The sequence below is a fragment of the Schistocerca serialis genome, chromosome 4, assembly GCF_023864345.2.
Source record: "Schistocerca serialis cubense isolate TAMUIC-IGC-003099 chromosome 4, iqSchSeri2.2, whole genome shotgun sequence".
NCBI lineage: Eukaryota > Metazoa > Arthropoda > Insecta > Orthoptera > Acrididae > Schistocerca > Schistocerca serialis.
Genome location: NC_064641.1, coordinates 121,234,309 through 121,258,847, shown reverse-complemented (window position 1 = coordinate 121,258,847; position 24,539 = coordinate 121,234,309). Strand labels below are relative to the sequence as shown.

Below are 24,539 nucleotides of genomic sequence, written 5' to 3'. Positions count from 1 at the left end.
ATGGCCAGTAGTGTAGAAGCGTTTGTACAGGTATGTTGCTTTTCACGAGATTCTATAAATTCATCATTTGACGTCGATGTTTTGGAGACGATTATTATCGCTCAAATACTTTTAGAAATCGGTACTGAAACAGAAATGAATATTGACGGTGGGCAAAATCGCAAATCTCTACCCTCACTCAGCACATCTGCCTCGAGTTCTACAGACCCGAAGATGGGAATCTCGCCGCGCGAATGTCGCAAACTGCGAAACGGCCTCAGTAGTTTCATAACGTTCATTGGAGCGGGTTCTGTCGAGTTCTGCACGGGCTGATCTTGACCGCTTTCCCCTGCGAGGCCAACTAGACGACAAAGACGACGGATCGCTACCGCCGCACTCCCAGCTCACGGAACGAGTTCTGCTGGCGTCAGGGGACCAGAGGCCGTCCACCGGCCCATGAGGGCCACACAATCAAGTTAAACACTTGAACACTTGCTCGCTCAGTCCGTGTGCCGGGACAGACGTCGTACGCGAAATTGGAACCCGCCCGCACTAACAGACAACCTTCCTCGCGGAGGCTAACAACCTTGTTAGTTACTTACTTACTTACCTACATGTTCCATAGAGCATCTGAACGATTCTTTTATGGAAATGGAGTGGAACGAGTCAGTTCATACGACATGTGTACATGATTAGTGTTAACATTAATGCACACATTATTATTTTTAGCTCTGTTCATGCAACTACACTTAATATTTTTTATTTATTTGTTTCTATTTATTTAATTTTTTACTGGCAATCAGTTTTTAAGTAGAAATTCGTCAGTGGAATAGAAGGAGTTGTCCAGGAGAAATGATTTTAAATTAGATTTAAAACCTGTCAGACATTTTATATTATCGGACAAACAGTTAAAATTTTTTGTTCTGCATATTGAACTCCTCTTTGAGCCACTGCTTTAACAACTCATAACAAACGCCATTTTTTCCTCTAGTGTTGTAGGCATTTACATCATTGTTCTTTTCAAACTGTGATCAATTACTTATGACGAATTTCATTACTGAGTATACATGGTGTTTCAGAAGTGATGATCTCAATATTCAGGGATATGGAAATGACCATTCGAATCAAAAACGCAAGTAAACATGGGCTCTAAAACGCAAACCTTGAAAGCTATGAGCAATTCTTGATCTCCGATACTGTGAAACAAATCTCTTCTACTGAAAGCTCTTTGCTTTCTATATTTTGGGAAGTGGTAGTATGAACCAAAGGAAGAAAAAAATGTCCAATAAACATGTGCTCTGCCGGCCGGAGTGGCCGAGCGGTTCTAGGCGCTGCAATCTGGAACCGCGCGACCGCTACGGTCGCAGGTTCGAATCCTGCCTCGGGCATGGATGTGTGTGATGTCCTTACGTTAGTTAGGTTTAAGTAGTTCTACGTTCTAGGGGACTGATGACCTCAGAAGTTAAGTACCATAGTGCTCAGAGCCATTTGAAACATGTGTTCTAAAATGCATACCTTAAAAGCTATGAGCACTTGTTCATCTTCGCTTGTTTACTGGACATTTTTTTCTTCTTTTGATCCACACTATCACTTCCCAAAATATGAAAATCAAAGAGCTTTCAGTAGAAAAGATTTGTTTCACAGTATCGGAGATCAAGAATTGCTCATAGCTTTCAAGGTTTGCGTTTTAGAGGCCACGTTTATTTGACTTTTTTGCTTCGAATGATCATTCCTGTCATATCCCTGAATATTGACCATCACTTCTGAAACACACTGTATGTTTAAATGCTTATCTCCTTCAAGAGGGCCGGCCGCGGTGGCCAAGCGGTCCTAGGCGCGTCAGTCCGGAACCGCGCGACTGCTACGGTCGAAGGTTCGAATCCTGCCTCGGGCATGGATGTGTGTGATGTCCTTAGGTTAGTTAGGTTTAAGTAGTTCTAAGTTCTAGGGGACTGATGACCTCAGATGTTGAGTCCCATAGTGCTCAGAGCCATTTGAACCATTTTGATCCTTCAAGAGGTACCTACGTGGCGTCCGTGGGTGAACACCACATATTATAACAAGTTTTTTTGTGTGGCCGTTCTCCGCAGCAAGCATATAAATATTTGTTTTGAAAATAAAACTGCCTTTTCCTGCTGCTAGTTACTTTATTTATCCTATACGCGTTTCGTCTTCTCCTGTTCTAAGGCATCATCAGTGAGATCTATAACGATACAGTTTTGTTAGTTATAGATTATCAAACAGTTCACTTCGCCATTTTTTGTAAAAAAAAGTAATTACTTACGATTTACTGATATGCGTTTCCTCACATATGGTCTGGAGGTAGCACTACCACTTTTATCAGTGCCATATAATCACATCTTTGTGTTCTCGCCTTCCACACACTGTTCACCATGTTTCTCACTATTTTTTGTGGTGGACTATTGTTCTTTTGTCGCTTGATACAACTATTTCGTCGTACACTGCTTTTCGCAGCGTAAATACTGTGACTCCATTACGTGTTTCATCTTCTTTGGTATGTTTACCTATTTGTTGCCAACCTAACGAAGTATATGTTCAATATTAACTTCTATTTATGATTTTTACACCGTGTGTGTGTGGGGGGGGGGGGGGGGTAATCTACCGAAAACTGATAGAAGGCAATTGGTAAGCAACTGCACCATCTGGAACCTCCTCACCACTGTCGGCTAAAGCAGTTACCATCTCTTCTGTGTACCTCTGCCTACTTTGCATCACAATCAGCAATTAAACTTTCGACCTTTCAAAAATGGTTCAAATGGCTCTAAGCACTGTGGTACTTAACATCTGAGGTCATCAGTCCCCTAGACTTAGAACTACATACTTAAAAACCTAACTAACCTAAGGACATCACACACATCCATGCCCGAGTCAGGATTCGAACCTGCGACCGTAGCAGCAGCGCGGTTCCGGACTGAAGCCCCTAGAACCGATTCGGCCTTTGCCAACGAGTTGTTTCATTCAACACATTACATGTTTCGGAAATTATCGGCCATTTTCATGTGTACCGAGATGGAATAATCAGATTACTACCACGAATGCGTCTCCGAAACACACTACTGAGACAAAAAGAAAAAAACGACCACTGACTTAGTGGTGTGTTGGAGCACCTTTAGAACACAAGAAAGCAGTGATTCCGCGAGGCATGGATGCCGCAATTTCCTGGTATGTTTCCAGAGGCACGTGGCACCAGACGCATACGTACAGGTCGTGGAATTTTTGTAAATTGCGATCGTGTGGTTTTTGGGCGTGGATATGGCATCCGATAGTGGCCCACACGTGTGACATCGGGTCAAGATCAGTCAAATTTTGCGACCAGGACATCAACATGAGTTCTCTATCATGCGTCTCAAACCACTTAAAGATGATTCCGGCCTTGTGTCATGGATATTAAGCACGCTGCATGATGGCATCATCGTCGGAGGAAATATCAAGCATGAAATGATGCGTTACGTGTAGTTTATTGAAAAACTGTGCAACGAGAGAGAACCTTTTATGAACGTAAACCAAGTTCGTATTTCTGTAGAAACTTTAAAACAACCATGTAATTGTAAACATACGCCATTTACAAGGGTCGTTCAACAAGTAATGTCTTTTCTGGCTCAATCTCAGTTGGCAAAATGCGAAATTCGTTGTGGGACACCGTGGAATATTCCCGCTTGACCCCCTATGGTTCATAAAGTTTTTGTGATGAATATCACCCCAGCACGTGTAAATCATCAGATGTAAAATAATAAAGTATCTAATTTGATACACGAATTTCTCATGTACGCCTTACATTCCAATCGTAGAAATTTATTTGCAATCCCAAATTTTCCTTTGCCTTCCCTTTTCATGCCTTTTAGGAAAAATGTTAATAAATCACAATACATTGAGTAACGTTTCGGTTGATTTGCTGTGTAACGTAAAAACTGGTGATTAAAAAAAATGTTTCCGTCTAGGGTCTCAACCCCGAGACCCTAGGATTACCGTTCTGTACTCATTCCTATGCACTAGTTGCTGCTCGAAAACTATGGAAACATAAATAGCTCGTGCCTGGACCAAACATGGGCATTATGCGAAATGAAGACGACTTTTACAGTTTTGCTCACGTAAAGCTGAAATCAAGCACTGATTTTAGCGTAGCAACTGAACGACTTCCTGCATTAGTACTACACATGCAACAGCTCAATTAATCTAATTTCTCCAAAATTCCATATTTTAATGCAGTGTTTATCGTTTTTCACATTTGGCAGGTGCAAGCATACAAATAGTTTGAAGTATCGTATTAATTGTATTTTTTTTTCTTTTTGCAAGCGGCAGAGTTACAGTTCTTCAGTGAATTCCTATATCTGCTGCACCGTGAGACATTTAATTTGCGGTTTCCGCTGAAACAGAAAAGGAAATGTCATTTTGGCATCAAGCATTTAGTTTTCTGACGACTGCTCAACAATATGTGTGAAATGTGTTGTTATACTTTTCTAAGAAATGACATCCCTTTCTACCCATATGTACGGATTTTACACAACATAAGCTTTTATATTTTATAACTTTTACTTAATTCAGTATAATGTGCACAACATATTAGAAAAGTTGATTACAGAGAAAACTTTTGTAGTGAAGTAGATATTAAAACTGTGTCATCTCAAAATGTTCGCCATTCATCGAATTTTACATCTGATGACCAGCGAATTTTTAAGAGACAAGATATATAATAAATCTTACCATTTAGTTCATATTATTTAGACACTAAGTATCCTCAAATACACTGAAGCGCCAAAGAAACTGGTATAGGCATCCATATTCAAATACAGAGATATGTAAACTGGTAGAATACAGCGCTGCGGTCGGCAACGCCTACATAAGGCAACAAGTATCTGCCGCAGTTGTTAGATCGGTAGTGGGTTTTAAGGGTGTTGTTTCGGAGTGTTTTTAATACTGTGGCCAACTTTTAACCTGTGCATACGCATCCAGTGTCTTCTCTGTGTTTTAAGAATCGCCAACTGTGTTTTTTAACTTTCTGGTGCCTTTTTTAACTGTCCCCAATGAACGTCTACATGTCAGTATATTTTTACCTCCATTTTCTCCCCCTACTCTGTTTTCTGTTCCCCTTTTTTATCTCCTTATGTACGTATTATTTTATTCTTGTTTTAGTTGTCGTGTCACTCGGCTGAAGAGCGGCGGATTGTGCCGCTGACAGCCCTCCCCTGCCTATATGGGGCAGAGGCATGAAATCACAATAAAGAAAAAAAAAAGTTAGATCGGTTACTGCTGCTACAATGGCAGGTTATGAACATTTAAGTGAGTTTCAACGTGGCGTTACAGTCGGCGCACGAGCGATGGGACACAGCAACTCCGAGGCTGCGGTGAAGTGGGCATTTTTCAGTACGACCATTTCACGAGTGTATCGTGGATATCAGGAATCCGGTAAAACATCAAATCTCCGACATCGCTGTGGAAAGAAAAAGGTCTTGTAAGAATGCGACCAACGACGACTGAAGAGAATCGTTCAACGTGACAGAAGTGCAACCCTTCCACAAATTGCTGCAGATGTCAACCCTGTACCATCAACAAGTGTCACCGTGCGAACCATTCAACGAAACGACATCGATAGGGGCTTTCGGAGCCAAAGGCTCACTCGTGTACCCTTGATGACTATACAACCCAAAGCTTTACGCCTCGCCTGGGCCCATCGACACCGACATTGGACTGCTGACGACTGGAAACATATTGCCTGGTCGGACGAGTCTCGTTTGAAATTGCATCGAGCTGATGGACATGTACAGATATAGAGACAACCTCATGAATCCATGGGCCATGCATGTCAGCAGGGGACTGTTCAAGCTGGTGGAGGCTCTGTAATGGTGTGGGGCGTGTGCAGTTGTAGTAATATGGGGCCCCTGATACGTCTAGATATGATTCTGTTAGTTGACAGGTACGTAAGCATCCTGTCTGATCACCTGCATCTATTCCACTGTGCATGCCATCGGACTTGGGCAATTCCAGCGGGACAATGCGACACCCAAAACGTCCATAATTTCTACAGAGTGGCCCCAGGAACAATCTTCTGGCTCTTTGGAGCCAAAGGTCCACTCGTGTAGCCTAGATGACTGTACAACACAAAGCTTTACGCCTCGCCTGGGCCCGTCGACACCGACATTGGACTGCTGGTGACTGGAAACATATTTCCTGGCCTGTCACCAGGGGACTGTTCAAGCTGGTGAAGGCTCTGTAATGGTGTGGGGCGTGTGCAGTTGTTGTGATATGAGGCCCCTGATATGTATAGATACGACTCTGTTAGTTGACACATACATAAGCATCCTGTCTGATCACCTGCATCTATTCAAGTCCATTGTGCATGCCGACGGACTTGCGCAATTCCAGCAGGACAATGCGACACCCCAAACGTCCGGAATTGCTACAGAATGGCTCCAGGAACACTCTACTGGGTTTTAACACTTCCGTTGGCCGCCAAACTCTCCAGACATGAACATTATTGAGCGTGTCTGGGATGCCTTGCGCAGTGTTGTTCAGAAGAGATTGTCAACCCATCTTACTATTTCTGATTTATGGACAGCCCTACAGGATTCATGGTGTCAGTTCCCTCCAGCACTACTTCAGACATTAGTCGAGTCCACGCCACGTTGTGTTGCGGGGGTCCTACGCGATATTAGGCAGGCATGTCAGTTTCTTTGGCTCTTCAGTATATATATCTTTAATTCACAAATTTACAATTTGTACAGAAACCAGATGGCAGTTATAAGAGTCGAGGGACATGAAAGGGAAGCGGTGGTTGGGAAGGGAGTGAGACAGGGTTGTAGCCTCTCCCCAATGTTATTCAATCTGTATATTGAGCAAGCAGTAAAGGATACAAAAGAAAAATTCTGAGTAGGTATTAAAACCCATGGAGAAGAAATAAAAACTTTGAGGTTCGCCGATGACATTGTAATTCTGTCAGAGACAGCAAAGGACTTGGAAGAGCACTTGAACGGAATGGACAGTGTCTTGAAAGGAGGGTATAAGATGAACATCAACAAAAGCAAAACGAGGATAATGGAATGTAGTCGTATTAAATCGGGCGATGCTGAGGGAATTAGATAGGAAATGAGACACTTAAGTAGTAAAGGAGGTTTGCTATTTGGGGAGAAAAATAACTGATGATGGTCGACGAAGAGAGGATATAAAATGTAAACTGGCAATGGCAAGGAAAGCGTTTCTGAAGAAGAGAAATTTGTTAACATCGAGTATAGATTTAAGTGTCAGGAAGTCGTTTCTGGAAGATTTGTATGGAGTGTAGCCATGTGTGTAAGTGAAACATGGACGATAAATAGTTTGGACAAGAAGAGAATAGAAGCTTTCGAAATGTGGTGCTACAGAAGAATGCTAAAGATTAGATGGGTAGATCACATAACTAATGAGGAGGTATTGAATAGAATTGGGGAGAAGAGGAGTTTGTGGCACAACTTGACTAGAGGAAGGGATCGGTTGGTAGGACATATTCTGAGGCATCAAGGGATCACCAGTTTAGTATTGGAGGGCAGCGTTGAGGGTAAAAATCGTAGAGGGAGACCAAGAGATGAATACACTAAGCAGATTCAGAAGGATGTAGGCTGCAGTTCGTACTGGGAGATGAAGGAGCTTGCACAGGATAGAGTAGCATGGATAGCTGCATCAAACCGGTCTCAAGACTGAAGACCACAACAACACCAATTCACATAGTAACTTAACAAGAGAAGAAGTTTTTCGTTTCAGTAACTAGCCTCTACACTAGACGCCTATTTTCTTCTTAGGCTACATTTTTATATATATTTTTTTAATTTTATTTTATTTATTTCTTTATTTGTTTTACAGTATCGGTGTCGCCCATTGCAAACAAATATTTCGTTGCTGTGCGAGCTCCACGGATTCTAAGCAGTAACTAATATTTGTATAAGTCTTTTCGAACTACTTGGAGTCGAAGGCGATTTGCAGGCGCTTGTCAGACTTGCAGTTGGACACTACGCCGCCTACCTGCTTGATCTTAGCGGTGAGGATGGCGGGGAAGGCGGCCCAGCGCAGCACCAGAGCGACCGCCAGCAGGGCTGCTCCCGCTGCCAGACCCCACCAGAGGCTGCGCCGCCCGCAACCGCACACTCGAGCCGACAGCATCGCGCGACAGAGACAGTACACACGGAGACAGCACGCGACACAGCAACAGCACACAAGCGACGCCGCACGCCGACTGGCGCCCGCCGAGCCGCGCCAACAGCTGATGCCCGCCTCGGCGGGCGGTGTGCGCACGCGCGAACAGTACGCTGTTACGTCACTGGCAGAGGCGTGTGCTGCGGGCTGCATAACCGACAGGGGAAAGGCCGGTCCATTCCCGACGTTCTAACCCGCGCCAAAGTGCGTCGCTGTCAGCTTCGTGCGTCCACACGATTAAATGTGCTGTCGACTGGACACCTGTGTGCCCGAAGTAGAAGTATCAGCTTCACAGCAAATAACCTAATCTAAAATATTACGTGATACGAAGGGAATCGTAAAAAAAGTTGATTGTCATCTCCAAACAATCTAGCTTCAAAGACGAAGCTTACTGATGGTATTGTCCGCTCCCGGTAGCTGAGTGGTCAGCGCGACAAACTGTCAATCCTAAGAGCCCGGTTTGACTCCCGGCTGGGTCTGAGATTTTCTCCACTCAGGGACTGGGTGTTGTCCTAATCATCATCAATTCATCCCCATCGACGCGCAAGTCGCCAAAGTGGCGTCATATCGAAAGACTTGCACCAGGCGAGCGGTCTACCCGACGTGAGGCCCTCGTCACACGCCATTATTGTTATACTGATGGTATTAGTCCTCTACCTTTTTTTTCCAACGACGGATGACTTGGAGTAGTCCTTATTTGTAGACGTCTGCATTTCGGTAATTCAGGGGAGGTTCCACCTCCAAAATACCTCGCCTTGTCATTCTGGAAACACCTCTCACACAATAGTTTTCTCGACCAGTTCACAGTTCAGCCAAAACTGACAATTTGATCAGACAGAACGGGTGCGTAATTAGTAAGTCTGAACAATCGAAATTCCCAGGTGCTCAAATAGCTAGCATGGAAGGCCCATGTTCAGGATCTTGTTCAGAAACTGATTCTTGATACATCTAACATTAGAAGAGTATCTACAAAATGGCGCTGAGCACTATGGGACTTAACACCTCAGGTCATCAGTCCCCTAGAACTTAGGACTACTTAAACCTAACTAACCTAAGGACATCACACACATCCATGCCCGAGGCAGGATTCGAACCTGCGACCGTAGCGGTCGCCCGGTTCCAGACTGAAGCGCCTAGAACCGCTCGGCCACTCCGGTCGGCAGAGCATCTACAGTAACTGACGGTCCAACACGAACATTAGTCTACTCTGCTAATTTTAAATCGCTTTTGACATACTGCATTGTGTTTTGCGGTAACTATTCCCATATACAAAGCGTACGTTTGGCTCAGGAAGGGGCAGTTGGGATAATAAGTAATGTAAGTTCGCGAACCTCTTCACGACACATGTTCAGAAGTCTGGATATTTTAACATTGACCTCTCAATTTCCTTTATTGTCCTTCATTGTTAGCAATATGATCTTATTCTCTAGAATTAGCAGCGTTCACTCAGTTAATACTAGGCAGTAATCCATTCTGCATTTGAATCGCACGCAATTAAAAAGTCTTAGCAGTAATCCTCGCGCTTTGAAGTCTGAACAGAAGAATTTCTTCATAGTGTGTGGGGATAAAAATTGCAGCGGGAGACCAAGAGATGAATACGGTAAGCAGGTTCAAAATGATGTAGGATGCAGCAGTTATTCAGAGATGAAGATGCTTTCACAGCTTACAGTAGCGTGGAGACCTGCATCAAACCAGTCCTCGGACTGAAGACCACATGAAGGCCAATCAAAAGTATATTCGGTATTTTGTCAGTCAAGTTGTGGTCATAAAAGGAGACACATCAAAGCTAATTATGGCCCTACATGAACACCAATGAGTCTTTGATCAGTGAGAACGCTCAGATAGTGTGCTGTCTTTTTCTACACAATGTGTGACCTCTGAAGATGATGACAGGCAGTTACGCAGTATACCTCGTACTTAGTATCCCAGAATAAAAGAAACTCAAATAACCGGACGCTTCCATACGAAGACCATTTCAATAGTGTCGCATTATAAACTTCGTGAGTAAACTAAAGGTCGCGATGGAAGCTGAAGTAATTAAAACAAATAGCTTCTAAACGATTGCATATTGCGACATTACAACAAACAGGTTTCGACTGAGACTAAGTATCTCACATGAAATACATAAATATTAACGTGTGCAGTCCCACAGTATTCTTCTTTGGCGAGATATTAAATGGTTAAGAAAGAACACTGTTCATGGCAGAAAACTATTTATTTCCATACCTCGATAGGTAAAAAAGTTTTGAGTATTAATAATATGGCAAAATGCGCATCTCTTTGTCAACTAGCATTTTCTAAAAACCTTGTTTTGATATCTTAAAGCATTTATGAAAAAGGACGGTGCTACACCCACATTATCCACATTGCAAATGGACAGAAGTGGGCCGGCCGCTGTGGCCGAGCGGTTCTAGGCGCTTCGGTCTGGAACCGCGCGACCGCTACGGTCGCACATTCGAATGCTGCCTCGGGTATGGATGGGTATGATGTCCTTAGGTTAGTTAGATTTAAGTAGTTCTAAGTTCTAGGGGACTGATGACCTCAGATGTTAAGTCCCATAGTGCTCAGAGCCATTCTTTGACAGAAGTGGATGCACTGCGCGTGATCCTCCCACAGACATAAAAGCCAATATCTCGAGAACATAGATAGATATCGCCCTGCTCTCCACTTTAATTACAGTTTCGATATGTTACATACATTTTATACACACCTAAATTTAACTACACTTAAAGTCTACTCTATGCGTTTTTACACTACTGGCCATTAAAATTGATACACCACGAAGCTGACGTGCTACAGACGCGAAATTTAACCGACAGGAATAAGATGCTGTGATATGTAAATGACTAGCTTTTCAGAGCGTTCACAAAAGGTTGGCGCCAGAGGCGACACCTGCAACGTGCTGACATGAGGAAAGTTTCCAACCGATTTCTCATACACAAACAGCAGTTGACCAGCGTTGCCTAGTGAAACGTTCTTGTGATGCCTCGTGTAAGGAGGAGAAATGCGTACCATCACGTGTCCGACTTTGATACAGGTCGGATTGTAGCCTACCGCGATTGCGGTTTATCGTATCGCGACATGGCTGCTCGTGTTGGTCGAGATCGAATGACTGTTAGCAGAATATGGAATTGGTGGTTTCAGGAGTGTAATACGGAACGCCGTGCTCGATCCCAACGACCCCGTATCATTAGCAGTTGAGATGACAGGCATCTTATCCGCAAGGTTGTAACGGATCGTGCAGCCACGTCTCGATCCCTGAGTCAACAGATGGAGACGTTTGCAAGAACGCGCATTGGAAGCGTGTATTCGCCATGGCCATGCTGGCGTATCACCCGGCGAGATGGTATTGGGTGCCATTGGCTACACATCTCGATCACCTCTTGTTCGCATTGACGGCACTTTGAACAGTGGACGTTACATTTCAGACGTGTTACGACCCGTGGCTCTACGCTTCATTCGATCCCTGCGAAACCCTACGTTTTAGCAGGATAATGCACGACCACATGTTGCAGGTCATGTACGGGCCTTTCTGGATACAGAAAATGATCGACTGCTGCCCTGGCCAGTACACTCTCCAGACCTCTCACCAATTGAAGACGTCTGATCAATGGTGGCCGAGTAACTGGCTCGTCACACTTGGTGAAGTGTGGTATCGTGTTGAAGCTGCATGGGCAGCTGTACCTGTACACGCCATCCAAGCTCTGTTTGACTCAATGCCCAGGCGTATCAAGGCCGTTCTTACGGTCAGCGGTTGTTGTTCTGGGTACTGATTTCTCAGGATCTATGCACCCAAACTGCGTGAAAATGTAATCACATGTTAGTTCTAGTATAATATATTTGTCCAATGAATACCCGTTTATCATCTGCATTTCTTCTTGGTGTAGCAATTTTAATAACCAGTAGTGTACCTCAATAGACTCTTAATACAATGATCCGGTTTGGCACGTCTATATTTCTGAAATTAAAAAACATATTCAATGAATTTTGTATTTTGATGAACGGGAAACTAAAAAAGGTTTTTTTCATACATTTTCATAAGTGTTCAATATGCGTCCCCTTGACATGTACGGCATATGCCAATGCGGTATTCAAATTGTTCTCACACTGCAGCAAGCATGTTTTGACTTACAGCTTCCACAGATGCTGCTATGCGATGTCTCAGTTCATTCGGTGTTGTTGGATTCCCCCCCCCCCCCCCCCCCCCAAGAGATAATCGCATATACTCAGGTCCGGTGACCTTTGAGGCCAGTAACATAAGTCTGATCATTTGGTCCAGTGCAACCAATCCATCGTTCAGTAATTCTTTCATTTAAAAATTCCCCTCTTTCAGATACCAGTGTGGTGGTGCTCCATCCTGTTGGTAAATGAAGTCGTTCGAATCAGTCTCCAACTGTGGGAAAAAAAGTTCTGCAGCATATCAAGATATGTGCTTCCTATAACAGTAGTTTCGTCAAAGAAAAATGGACCATACAGCTTTTCCCGTGAAATTGCACAAAAAACATTAAATTTTGGAGAGTCCCTCTCATGCTGTAGAACTTCATGTGGTTCTTCCGTACCCCATATTCTCAAATCATGACGGTTCACCTTTCCATTTAAATGGAATTTTGCCTCGTCACTAAACACTAACCGTGGTAGAAAACTGTCATCCTCCATCTTGCCAAGAACGACATTACAGAACGCCAAACGTCGTTGTTTGTCACCTTCACGAAGAGCTTGCAGTAGCTGAATTTCGTAGGGTTTCATACGTAAACGTCGGCGCAACACACGCCAGACGGACATCGGGGGCATGTTTAGCTGTCGAACCACACGGCGAACGGATTTCTGCGGACTCCTTGTGAAACTATGGCGGATGCGTTCAACGTCTGTGTCAGACACTCGGGGACGGCCCGGCGATTTGCCTTTACACAACAACCTGTTTCTCGGAATTGTGCATGCCATTGTCTAATACTCTGTGCTGTAGGAGGATGTGCACCATACCTAGTGCGAAAGTCAGGCTGAACAGTTATTACTGACCCGCTCTGCGCAAAACGTAGAACACAAAACACTTTCTGTTGTCCCGACACCATTTTTACTAGAACTGAAGTGGGCGCACACTGCTGCTACCTAGCGGGAACCATGTAAAACTCGAAATTTTGCTCTTTCCAACAGTACGTTGCTCACGCACATATCTCAAATAACATTTTTTTTTATCGGATTATTCCTTTTGACATGCCCTGTATTTCGTGCAATGATTTACTTAATTTTCTGTAGCACGGTAACTATGACGAATAACGAAAAGAAATTTAGTGATTTATCGAGCGAAGATGTCAGGCTGTAAGATGTGAGAGAATCATGTTTTTTGACAGAATAGTTTTCTTGTAATCGGATGGCAAATATTTCGTGGCAGCTGACACGTCTACTCAAGACCGTTGCCGACAATTCACGTAACGTGGCTGGACGGAGTAACCGTTTCGTTTTGGATCTCTCCAATATTTGTTTAGTCCTACGGCGAGCTGCGTTCGCATTATATCGCTCACGTAAGACGAGGTGCTAGAGGTGGTCTGTGGAATTGTGGCACAGGGATTTGAAGATATAGCAGAATTGCAGGCAACTTCACAGCAAATAACGTAGGCCTAAATCTAACGTAATGTAATTACTGCACCGGTCTATCAATTCACTTCTGCTGGTTCATAACAGGGATAAAAATTTGCTATTGTGAAAGATATGCGAGGCAAGCGTCTGAGACGTAAGGCACGTCCTGTATTGTCAAGACAGCAATTATTATAGTACCTTCTAGTGGAAAGTTACCTTTAACTGATGGATCTCGTTATGGCAGTTCCCACAATCTGCTGTTGTCCTAAGAATTCACTTTCTAAAGCACTGTCTCCCTCGTTGCCACGGGATTAATAACTTCCAGTTCTTTGATTTTTTAAAATTTATTCCCACATGTTCAGTCCGAAGACAGGTCTGATGAAACTCATCACACTACTGTGTCCTGTGCAAGCCTCTTCATCTCTGGGAAACTAGTGTAGCTTGCATCCACACCAGCCTATCTCCTGTAGCCAGGCCTCGCTTTCCCTCCATAATTTTAACCAGTACGCCCCCTTCCATTACCAAACTAACGATTCCTTGACGTCTGACGATATGCCCTCTCAACCGATCAACTGATCCCAATTTTTACACAATTACATTCAGTACCCTCACATTAGTTACACAATCTACCCATCTAAACTTCTGTATTCTTCTGCAGCAGCACATTTCAAAATCTTCTATTCTGTTGTCTGAAATGATTATCGTTGCAACGGTAGGCAAGTACTTTCAGGCAAGATTTCGTGACATTTAAACTGACATTAGTGTTAACAAAGCGGTCTTTTTCAGAAAAGCTTTTTTGCTATTGCCAGTCTGCACTTTATCTTCTCTCTGCTTCGACAGTGCTCACTTATTTTGCTGCCCAGATAGCAAAACCCATCTACTTCTTTCAATGTCTCTACTCTTAATCCACTTCCATCAGCATCACCTGACTTTTTAAATCAACTACATTAAATTACCTTGTTTTACTTTTGATGATAATCTTATAACCACTTTTCAAAATACTATCCATTCTGTATGTGTTGCCTGTTTTTTCGGATATGCCGGACATGTTGGACATGTTCAAAAGAACAGACACCACATACACTGAAGCACCAAAGAAACTTATTCAAATACAGAGATATGTAAACAGGCAGAATACGGCGCTGCGGTCGGCAACGCCTATATAAGACAACAAGTGGTTTTGAGCACTATGGGACTTAACAGCTATGGTCATCAGTCCCTTCGAACTTAGAACTACTTAATCCTAACTAACCTAAGGACATCACACAACACCCAGTCATCACGAGGCAGAGAAATAAGACAACAAGTGTCTAGCGCAGTTGGTAGATCGGTTACTGCTGCTACAATGGCAGGTTATCAAGATTTAAGTGAGTTTCAACGTGTCGTTATAGTCGGCGCACGAGCGATGGGACACAGCAACTCCGAGGTAGCGATGAAGTGCGGATTTTCCCTTACGACCATTTCACGAGTGTACCGTGGATATCAGGAATCCGGTAAAACATCAAATCTCCGACATCGCTGCGGCCAGAAAAAGGTCCTGTAAGAACGGGACCAACGACGACTGAAGAGAATCGTTCAACGTGACAGAAGTGCAACCCTTCCGCAGATTGCTGCAGATTTCGATCCTGTACCATCAACATGTGTCAGCTTGCGAACCATTCAACGAAACGCTATCGATATGGGCTTTCGGAGACAGAGGCCCGCTCTTGTACCCTTGATGTCTGCACAACACAAAGCTTTACTCCTGGTCTGGGCCCGTCGACACCGACATTGGACTGCTGATGACTGGAAACATATTGCCTGGTCGGACGAGTCTCGTTTCAAATTATATCGAGCCGATGGACATGTACGGATATAGAGACAACCTCATGAATCCATGGACCCTGCATGTCTGCATGGGACTGTTCAAGCTGGTGGAGGCTCTGTAATCGTGTGTGGCGTGTGCAGTTGGAGTGATACGGGTCCCATGATACGTCAAGATACGGCTCTGACAGGTGACACGTGCTTAAGCATCCTGTCTGATCACCTGCATCTATTCATGTTCATTGTGCACTCCGACGGACTTGGGCAATTCCAGCAGGACAATGCGACATCCCACATGTCCAGAATTGCTTCAGAGTACCTCCAGGAACACTCTTCTGAGTTTAAACACTTCCGCTGGCTACCAAACTCCCCATACATGAACATTATTCAGCGTATGTGGAATGCCTTGCAACGTGATGTTCAGAAGATATCTCCACCCCCTCGAACTCTTACGGATTTATGGACAGCCCTGAACGATTCACGATGTCAGTTCCCTCCAGCACTACTTCAGACATCAATCGAGTCCATGCCACGTCGTGTTGCGGCGCTTCTGTATGCTCGCGGTACCCCTACACGATATAAGGCAGGTGTACCAGTTTCTTTGGCTCTTCAGTGCATATAATTAACCGATGATGGCGAATGATCATTTCAGTGCGGGTACACACCATGCTCTAACTCTTATGAGAATCGGCGAAATGCCGTGAGCAGTGACGATAATGAGCAAGGAGCACTAAATCAGTAGTATGTGGATAAGGTGAGAATTTGGATATGGCGAGAGGTGTGCTAGGGTAGTCCGTGAATTTGCAATGCCCATTGTGTCCAGTGGCCAGTGGTCAAAGCATCTATCTAGTAAGCAGGATATTTGGGTTCGAATCGCGATCCGGCACAAATTTTCAACTTTCCCCGTTGATTTAAATCAGTGCCTACTAGCAGCTAATCTTATTAATTCCTTTGTGTCTTGACTATCCATTCAACTCCTTTGTTCCCTCGTACGAAATTTCATTGTCATTGGAAAACCACAAAATTCTTATTATTTTACCTGGAACTCTACACGTCGTTTTCCAAATTTCGCCTTCGTTTCTTTTACTGCTTGGTCAGTGTACAGATTGAGTAACATCGTAGCTAGGATGCAACTCTGTCTCAATCCTTTCTCAACCACTATTTCCCTTTCGCGTATTTCAACTATTATAACTGGAACCTGGTTTGTATGATATGTGGATGACCCGTCACTCCCATTATTTTATTCATGTTAACTTTAGAATTTCAAAGATTGTATTCCAGTCGACGTCGTCAAAATATCTCTCTAAATCCATAAAAGGTATAAAGTACGTTTTCTTCTGTTGTGTCTAGACAAGACAGCCCAGACACAATGAGAGGAAGCCGAAAGGCACGCGCTAAGCTAAAGCAGGATGGCGGGAGGTCTGACACAGGATACGTAATGAATGCTATAAAGAAAAGTACGTAGCTTCTGGAATACTTAACTTTAATCCATCCTTTTGGTACATCTGGAGATTGTGGCGATACAAGTGAGACTCATTAGATACATGCAATGTTACTAATGGCGCCTTGCTAGGTCGTAGCCATTGACTTAGCTGAAGGCTACTCTAACTATCTGCTCGGCAAAGGAGCGAGGCTTCGTCAGTGTAGTCGCTAGCTATGTCGTCCGTACAACTGGGGCGAGTGCTAGTCCATATCTCGAGACCTGCCTTGTGGTGGCGCTCGGTCTGCGATCACACAGTGGCGACACGCGGGTCCGACATGTACTAAATGGACCGCGGCCGATTTAAAGCTACCACCTAGCAAGTGTGGTGTCTGGCGGTGACACCACATCTCTTCTTTCTTGTAAGATTCACACTTAATGTTGTGTAAATCTTATCATGAACGAAAGGTATGTCGAACGAATGAAGTTACACACTACCAGGCAGAAAAAGTCACCGTTGGCTGTATCTCTAAACTCTTTGATACCAAGTATGATTTAACATACTCTACATATGTTTATGGGAATTATTGCTACATTACTTTGAAAAACGTCGCAGTTCTTTCCGTTACACTAATCAGCCCCTGTTTTTTGTGTAATACTTCATACCAAGTATTAATGTAACTACCGACCTCACATGACGCTATTAGCTGTCTATGTGACGAAAAAAATCATAATATTAAAACGTGAACATGAAAATTGAAGTATTGATTTTTAACATTAATTATAGAAGGAGTCCTAAAAAGTTATGTGTCTACGTACCCTTTAAGAGTGGTAGAAGGAATTAGATGCCTTTATTTTCATAAATCTGATGATACCTTCTCTGTTACTCATTAAAATCCCCAACACGTGAACGTAGAAAACTGAACGCTACTAAATTCTGCGTTGCGTATGCAATGGGTGCTATGGCAGAAGTGACACACGAAAGAAATAAAATTTCGTGAAATCGCGTTAGAGGGACGTTCATGTTTACGTTCATTTGCAGCAACACAGGCGTACAGGACAGCTACAACGCGACAACTCCAACATCGATGACATTGTCAGCGGCGGAAATCAACATATCGTAGTAACGAAGTCTGTAAATAGCGTTGTACGTTGGCGTCGTTATTTGGCTTGTTTTTCTGTAAAAGTAACTTTGTGGCCATTTGCTGCCGTTACCAGAAAATTTGAAGCAAGTTCGTAATTTTCAATTTCTTCATTTTGAATAACTAAGACTTCTGACTTCTCTTATTGCACGAGTACTATATTTGTTTAAGCTGTGCCTAGATGGAGAACGGTAACGGGTCGAAATGAAAGACGCAGTGTGAGACAGACACATTTTGTGAGTAGAGTAAGTAATAGGAATATGGACATTCATTCATAATGTTAATGCAATTGTTTTACTGAATGCTACCTCTAAATGTACCCTTAATGTAAATGCACATAATTTTGATGTTTACATATTGCGATCTAATGAATTTGCGGGAACGCTTCTTAATGCAATATATGTCGCATCAGAGGTTACTGTACGTGATACAACGGCTTGAACATTGTGTTGTCATATGGGAAAAGTTATAATTTGTTAGTGTTAACACAAATTTATTTTTCAGTGCACCATATCAAGGAGGCACTTCAAATTATCCAAGAATTCAAGAGGAATGAAAGAACTGTTTCAATAATATTCGTAGTTACAATGCAGCATGTGCTATGGTCAATTCTGAGGCCAAAATTTCAGACAGTTTTACGTGGATAGTATCAATTTAAGATACACGACATTTACTATATCTCTGTTGATCCATTATGGACCTGCGACATCAGCTGGTTAAGTAATTGCCAATATTAATGAGATTTTCCAACTGCCCAGTAACTAACATGTTTTATTTTATTTTGACTAATTATAGCAATAGAGTTGTCATCAAGTCTTCGAGTGAAGCACTTGTCAAACGGTACGAATTCACGAAACCTAGGGAGATATTGCACTGTATGGTATTATCTATTATTTTGAGAGATGCATGTGGGTCCTGAAAGTGGCATAGTGGAATATCGAAACTGGTTGTAGTTAAAATTAAATAAAATAACATCTTAGTTACACGGCTCTTGGAGAATTTCATTAATGTTGACAAATTTTTATTGTAGTTCAGGTCCAATAACTTCTACGTATCGTCGTTCACCATGTCATGCGCAATTTAATTTTTATGACACCGACACTGCTGTTCGCTGTAGACTGAATGAACAACAAATCAGTCGTGCAATACTAATTACAGTGTAATGCGTGAAATTACTACTGAATTAGAACGCACTAATTCTTTTACGTGTTCTTTCACTGCGATGAAAGATTATTGTGCAAGAATGGAAAATGAAAACATAAATCTGTATGGTTATTGCGATAAATAAAAATTTAGATCTCTGGCGTTACAATGAAACATTTCAAACTGCTGTGGACGCTATTTTTACAACAGCTGATGATGAGCTACCATCAGAAAGAAATGCAGTGTTATATATATATATATATATATATATATATATATATATATATATATATATATGTATGTGTGTGTGTGTGTGTGTGTGTGTGTGTGTGTGTGTGTGTGTACGTATTGAAGGCATAAGACTCCATTTCATAAGGCAAAATCACTCTGTTGTAAGGCCAGAAATTTTTAAAAACTTACCTGGTCATTTACAAACAAACCCAAAAGGTACTGTAAATATTGGAAGAAGAGTTATTTTGCCTTCTTCATTTAATGGTTCTCTGCAACTCAGACAGTTTTACCAAGAACCTTATAATGTTCAGTGTGAGCACCATTTGTCACACGGCACACCAAGTCTACAGCCGAGTTCTTCCCAAACGTTGCTACGAGTGTCTTCAGTGATTGTAACAACAGCTCCTTCAATCCGGTTTCTTAATTCAGGGAGGTCTGCTGGTAGTGGAGGCACGTACAGACGATCCTTGGTGAAGCCCCAAAGGAAAAAAAATCGCATGGCGTTAGGTTCGGTGAACGTGGAGGCCATGCAAAGCAAGCCCTGTCATTGGGTCCCTTGCGGCTTATCCACCGCTTGGGTAGCGTGAAGTTCAACCAGCCGTGTACTTCGCTATGCCAGTGAGGTGGCGCACCATCTTGCTGGAAAATGAAGTTCTCTGGCTCATCTTCTTCCAACTGAGGGAAGAGCCATTGCTCTAGTGTGTCAAGGTAAGAAGTGCCAGTTACAGTAGGTTCACCAAAAAAAAGAAAGGCGCATAAACTTTCCGCCGGGATACAGCACAAAAAACATTGCGTGCTGCGCATTCGCATTGGTGCCAAACAACTGAGTTGCTCTTTCATTTGACATATCATTTATAACTGTAAGTTTAATGTAATAAATATTATAAATCGTTAAAACCCAGATATTCATTTATAAACGCCCTGTATTATTACTAAGTTACGCTAAATGAAACTGTAAGATACTCAAAACTATTAACAGCAGTCATCAACGTTTTTCTTAATTACGCTTTAGCTATGTAGATTTTATTTCAGCCTGCCGGTGTGGCCGTGCGGTTCTAAGCGCTTCAGTTTCGAACCGCGTGACCGCTACGGTCGCAAGTTCGAATCCTGCCTCGGGCATGGATGTGTGTGGTGTCCTTAGGTTAGTTAGGTTTAAGTAGTTGTAAGTTCTAGGGGACTGATGACCTCAGAAGTTTAGTGCTCAGAGCCATTTGAACCATTTTTTTATTTCAAATATCGTGTATAGTCACAGTCTCTCCTCTGTTGTGCTCTGATTTTCGCACTTAATTCGCAGTATGAAAATGGCTGACGCTGCTTCCCGTTCCGTAGTGAAACAAGCAGGTGGAACACGGTGAAAAATGTTTGTCATAAATTGACAGAGAAAATCGGCTTTGAAGTTTTCCGAGGGACTCTATTAGACACAGTTACCACGCAAATGCAAAATTAGTGTACAGCGGAATCGGTAGCATAATGGCTTGGTAACTTGTTGCAGCATATGGTTGACTGGTCCAACTCTCGCCTGAGTCATTTTTTTTTTCCCTCGTTCAATTTGAATTGCCTACATCTCGTAAAATTCATGATCACTTTTTATGAATAATGCACGTCTTCTTGTTTTTCATTGCATACTGCGCGCAAAGTTCCTGTTTTCATTTCAAATATAAATTCTCAATTATCGATATTTTATGAAAGACTTAACAAAGTTTGCTTAAATTAAGAAAACATAACAATTTAATTTTAAGGCAAAAATGAAAAACTAGATACTCTTTATTGGGATTTTGTCCATTGTTTTATACCACAGATGTACAAACATGAAATCATTTTCACAGCGTCGAGCACACCATACAAATGTTGCATTTTTTCATTTGCCACAGCACCAGTACAATATGAACACAACAGAACTGATCTGGAGACAAGTTAAGGGATTTGGCCCGAGAAATAACAAGACTGTTAAGCTGCCAGACGCACTGGATCTACCGCACGTGACTTTTTCACATGTCACTGCCGAACGTTGGCGGGACAGAACGGCACGTCACAAAAGAAGAGGAGAAAATGCGGCGCCTGGGTGGCTTCGTGGATTCTGTTGTTGGCCGACTCGTTACCAAAGGAGCAGGTTGGAACGTTAATTCTTTTTGAACTGCAATTTCCTTAACCTTTAATATAAAGGGAGTAGAAGAACTTGACCCATACAGTGACCATTTCATTTCAACATTTATTTGCATCATAGATAAATCATTAAGAGAATTACAATCATAAATCAGATAATTTCTTTAAGAAACGCCACTCAGGCAAACTTTACAAACTGCTTGTTATAAAACCACAAATGAATGAATCGCTTTGAAAACATTTAAAAACCCGCCACTCTGGCAAATTTTACAAACTGCTTGTTATATGAAACCACAAGCGAATTAATCTTGTAAGTAGGCTGTTTATGTTTTCTCTATGTAAGTAGGCTGTTTATGTTTTCTCTATGTAAGTAGGCTGTTTATGTTTTCTCTATGTAAGTAGGCTGTTTATGTTTTCTCTATGTAAGTAGGCTGTTTATGTTTTCTCTATGTAAGTAGGCTGTTTATGTTTTCTCTATGTAAGTAGGCTGTTTATGTTTTCTCTATGTAAGTAGGCTGTTTATGTTTTCTTATTGGCAACGTTACGTAGCGCTCAATATGAAAATCACTGGCTGTGCTGTGTGCAGTCTGTCGCTAGTTTGCATTGTTGTCTGCCATTGTAGTGTTGGGCAGCGGCAGCTGGATGTGAACAGCGCGTAGCGTTGGCAGTTGGAGGTGAGCCGCCAGCAGTGGTGGATGTGGGGAGAGAGATGGCGGAGTTTTGTAATTTTTCATGAACTGGTATATTTATATATGATGATATCAAGGTAAATACATTGTTTGTTCTCTATTAATATCTTTCATTTGCTAACTATCCCTATCAGTAGTTAGTGCCTTCAGTAGTTTGAATCCTTTATTTAGCTGGCAGTAGTGGCGCTCGCTGTATTGCAGTAGCTTGAGCAGCGAAGATTTTTGTGAGGTAAGTGATTTGTGAAAGGTATAGTTTAATGTTTGTCAGGGCCATTCTTTAGTAGGAAATTTTGAAAGTCAGATTGCGTTGCGCTAAAAATATTGTGTGTCAGGTTAAGGTCAGTCGTGTATAAATTGTTCAAAGGGGAAGTTGCATATGTCGACCCTTAGCCGAGGATACCTCACTGGAATCTTCTGATTTTTTCTTGTAGTTTGTGTAATTGGTGTAGCTATTGTTTATTGGTAGCGCGTAATCATAGAGAGAATTTCCTTTGTAGTTGTAGTTTTTCATTGTTGTACAGTAAAACAGTTGTGGCATGCATGTAGATTTGCACCAAGTATTTCGCAGCTGCGCTTGCAATTAACTAGATATTATTTTCAGTGCTATGTTAATGTGTTCTCTTGTTTTTGATCTTCAAATTGTGTTTTTCTGTGTTGTCGTGTGAAATACTGTGACAATAATGGCGTGTGAAAAACGTAATACTAGGCTCCAAAGTAAACTGAGAAATGACAGTGAAAATGAAAGCAGTGTGTTAGCGCCACCGAGTAATGAATTAACTGATGTTCAAAGTAGTAATTTGGTAATCGTGCATAGGGAAATGGAGCGGGCGGCAAACAATGGCACGGACAGTGAAACAATTAGTGAAGAGGGAAGCATTATCGATCGATCGGTCGGCAACAGCTCGCCTCAGGAATCCGAAATGACAGGACACAATTTCGCAAATACTGTAGATTCAGGTTTTGGGTCATCACCGTTTTCTCAAATAAGTCAAGACACATTTTCTGCTTGTCAAAATGTGAATGTTGTCGGTGCAAATGCACTGCCGAAAAGCGTAGAGAAACAGATTCCAGACACTAATACATTATTATTGCAATTAATGCAACAAATGGAACAAAATCAGAGACAAACACAGCAAAAGCTTGAAAAGTTAGACACAGTGGAACAAAATCTTAAAAAGTTAGACACACTGGAACAAAATCAGAGACAAACACAGCAACAGCTTCAAAAGTTAGACTCATTGGAACAAACTCTTGAACAAACGCGTGAAGATTTAACTACTGAGTTATATAACATTGAATCGAAATGTCAAAAAGTCTGTAACGACGTAAAAACACAAATTTGTGAGCATTTCCAACCTATTTTTTCGCGTCATGAAAATGCACTACAGAATCACGAAGCAGCTATAAAAGAACTGCACACTATTGTTCATGAAAATCATGAGACCTTGCAAGCAAAATTTGACTCAGTTGCATCTACCGATACGGTTATGCAACTTGCAAAAACTCAGGAAAACTTAAAGGTCGCAGTAGACACGATTGCAACCCAAATGGACACTCTGAAACTTGGTTCAGAAAAACATAGAGAGGAAATGATTTCACTATCGGATAAAGTAGCCGAACTTTCAGATCAGTTCACTAACTTATCTACAAAGGTAGATGATGATCTGAATGACACAACACCTGTAGCTTTCATGGACACTGAAGAGTATGAACAAATTAGAAAATTCAAACAAAATCAAAATCAAATCAATACACAGTACAAAAGAGAAATCCGGGAAGTGCAAGATCAGTTGGCACAAGTAGTACAAGAATTACGTATTTCAGAGGACACTCGCGCCCCAATACGGGAAGAGGGACATACAAATACGGAACAGACACAAAATAACACAGGGCATTTCGGAAGTAATGAAAGAAATTGGGAATGTGCACCGAATTTTGAGAGGGAACGGCCGACACGACCTAACAATGACCGATATGCGACTCGCCGACATGATGATTTTGACTATAAGCTGTTCATTACTACACGTAAATTCAAAACATTTAAGAATTCTGGCAACGACATTCATCCACAAGCATGGCTCCATCAATTCTCTCATTGTTTTCCTCCCAACTGGTCGTTGGAACACAGATTAGAATTTATGTGTGGCTACTTAGAGAATGAACCAGCTGTAAGAATGCGATCGGTAATTCACGATTGCCACAGTGAAGGAGAGTTTTACCATGCCTTCCTCTCAGCATATTGGTCTCAAGCCACACAAGACCGTGTAAAACATAGCA

General features: G+C 42.3%; 1 protein-coding gene across 1 annotated transcript in view; it reads right to left on the bottom strand.

Annotated features, from left to right (window-relative positions):
• LOC126474027 (sensory neuron membrane protein 1-like) overlaps nucleotides 1-8,187 on the bottom strand; it is a 355,677-nt gene extending 347,490 nt beyond the window's left edge. Inside the window, exon 1 of the mRNA XM_050101434.1 lies at nucleotides 7,987-8,187. Coding sequence (XP_049957391.1) covers nucleotides 7,987-8,124 — 138 coding nt within the window. The 5' untranslated portion in view covers nucleotides 8,125-8,187. The remainder of the gene's footprint in view (nucleotides 1-7,986) is intronic.
• Nucleotides 8,188-24,539: the final 16,352 nt, after the last annotated feature.